The sequence below is a fragment of the Lactuca sativa genome, chromosome 6 (genome assembly GCF_002870075.4).
Source record: "Lactuca sativa cultivar Salinas chromosome 6, Lsat_Salinas_v11, whole genome shotgun sequence".
Lineage (NCBI taxonomy): Eukaryota > Viridiplantae > Streptophyta > Magnoliopsida > Asterales > Asteraceae > Lactuca > Lactuca sativa.
The window spans coordinates 182145439-182147981 of NC_056628.2; the positions used below are offsets into that span (position 1 = coordinate 182145439).

At 38.5% G+C, this 2543-nt stretch overlaps 1 protein-coding gene across 1 annotated transcript; it reads right to left on the reverse strand.

Annotated features, from left to right (window-relative positions):
• Positions 1-546: 546 nt before the first annotated feature.
• LOC111899330 (uncharacterized) lies at positions 547-1854 on the reverse strand. The gene has a single exon (XM_023895182.2). It carries the CDS (start codon positions 1852-1854, stop codon positions 547-549), a length of 1308 nt encoding a protein of 435 aa, XP_023750950.2.
• Positions 1855-2543: the final 689 nt, after the last annotated feature.

Sequence of the window (2543 nt, forward strand, 5' to 3'; positions counted from 1 at the left end):
TTATTTATTCACAATGCATTTATTTAACGTCTTTGCCAAGACATAGTCCCGCTTCCGTCAACCTTCATAAATCGGTGTTTCGATTGTTACGTTGTCGAATTCTCCTGTGTCAAATCCTTCATAAAATAGTTTCAAATGGTGCCCATTCACTTTGAAGATTTGGTTTGTTTCCAAACTCTTGATTTCAACCACACTAGGATCAAACACTTTTATAACAATAAAAGGTCCATGCCATCGAGATCGTAATTTTCGCGGGAATAACTTTAAGCATGAATGATAAAGAAGAACTTTTTGACCCGGAATAAAGTGTTTTTGGGTGATGTGTTTGTCATCAAATGCCTTTTTCTTCTCTTTGCCCCTTTTGAACCTTTTAATTATCTTCTTCTTGACCACTTCCATCAATAGAGGATCCAATCTTCTTTGAGGTTCCCTCTTAGGATTACAATCATCTTCCACGATTATCTTGTCTGTGCATATATTAGGGCTTATCTTGTTTGTTGGATCAATCACATCAACCCGATACAATGGAGAAATGTTGCTAGGGTATCACATTCCTTCAAAGATGTTGAAGTGAATGGTTTCTCCATCAAACTCCATAGTTATCTTTCCTTTATGGACATCAATGATTGTGTGAGCGGTATGCATGAAAGGTCTTCCAAGGAGGATCATAAATGATTTGGAAGGAGTCTTCTCTTCAAGATCAATGACATAAAAATCCACTGGAAAAACAAGTTGATTAACTTGTACTAACACATCCTCCAACACTCCTCTTGGAGACACACTTGACTTGTCTGCTAATTGAATAATGACTCCCATTTTTTCCAAAGGTCCAACATTGAGAGATTGAAAAACCGAATATGGTATCACATTGATCGAGGCTCCAAGATCTAACATAGCACTTTCGACATGCAAATCACCAATGGTACAAGGGATAGCAAATATTCCCGGATCCTTGCATTTGGGAGGTAACTTCTTTTGGATAACCGCAGACACATTTGCATTGACTTGAATCTTTTCATTTGCCTTGAATTTTCTCTTCTTGGTGCATAAATCCTTGAGGAATTTTGTATAACTTGGAATTTGCTTAATAGCATTCAATAGTGTAATGTTGATTTGGACCTTACGAAAAGTTTCAAATAATTCATTTTCTTCCTCTATCTTCTTGGAAAAGGCTAACCGGGAAGGGAATGGAGGTGGTATGACCAATGGTTTGATGGGTTTGTTGGAAGGATTGGGTTGATCAACATTTGGCACAACCGGTTCCTTTGGAGGAACTACAACTTTTGGAGTTTCCACAATGATCACTTCATCTTCGTTTTCTCTTGAAACTATTTTAGGTTGACTTTCTCTAAGTGTTTTCCCACTTCGCAAGGTGATGGCACTCACATTGGGGTTCTTCTCGGTTTGTGATGGAAGTTTACCCCTTTGTTCTATCTTGTTGAGAGCGGTTGCCAAGTCTCCAATTTGTGCTTGAATGTTGGAGAAAGTATTCTTGGTTTCTTGTTGAAATTGGGTTTGACTTTGAGCAAGAGAAGTAACAAGTTCTTGAAGGCTCATTTGATGGTTACCACTTGATTGACCTTGTTGTGGAGGGTGTTGGTAATTTGGAGGGTTATAAGAATTTTGTGGATATGGAGGTTTTTGGGATTGGTATTGTGGATGTTGGGGTCTCATCAAAAGATTTGGTGGATTTTGCATTGGTGGATAAGGGTTGTTTTGGGTATTCCTCCAATTTGGGTTGAAATTGTTTTGAAATCCCGTGGGTCTTGGTTGACTTTGATATCCTCCCATTTCATTCACATCTTCTGATTCACTTCCAAGTGTGGGACACTTATCCGTATAATGGCCCGTCATTGTACAAATACCACATACCATCAATTGTTGACCACTTCCCACCACCATTTGACTTAACAAATTAGTCAAATCCAAGAGCTTTGACTCCAAATGTTGAGTGTTGCTAACTTCATCAACCACTTGTGTAGAATTTCTCTTCATGTCATTTCGAGTCCTAAAATTCCTTTGATTTTGAGAAATGGTACCAAAAAGTAATTGGATCTCGTGAGGGGTTTTCTTGAAGATGTCACCGCCACTTGAAGCATCAATCATCCTCCGATCTTTTTCATTCATACCCTCATAAAATTGTTGAAGAAGTAGTTGTTCGGGTATATTGTGTTGAGGACAACTTGTACACAAATTGTTGAAACGCTCCCAAAAATCATGAAATGTTTCATTTTCCCCTTGACGAATCCCCAAAATGTCACTTCTTTGACTTGAAATGCGGGAGGTGGGATAGAATTTGCTATTGAAGGCCTTGAGTAACTCTTCCCATGTGTGAATTGATCCTGGTGGTAAGTTAAATAACCACTCTCTAGCTTTATCTTCCAAGGTGAGCGGGAATGCGGTTAACTTAAAATCATCCAATGTCACATTGTTGGGAAACATGCTAACACATATCATATGAAAGGACTTCAAATGCTTTTGAGGGTCTTGTCTATCCAAACCATGGAACTTGGTAAGTTGATGGATGAAACTTGACTTCAATT

Coding starts and splice junctions, on each gene's coding strand:
- LOC111899330 (XM_023895182.2), bottom strand. CDS start 1,854: ATGACGGGCCATTATACGGATAAGTGTCCCACACTTGGAAGTGAATCA.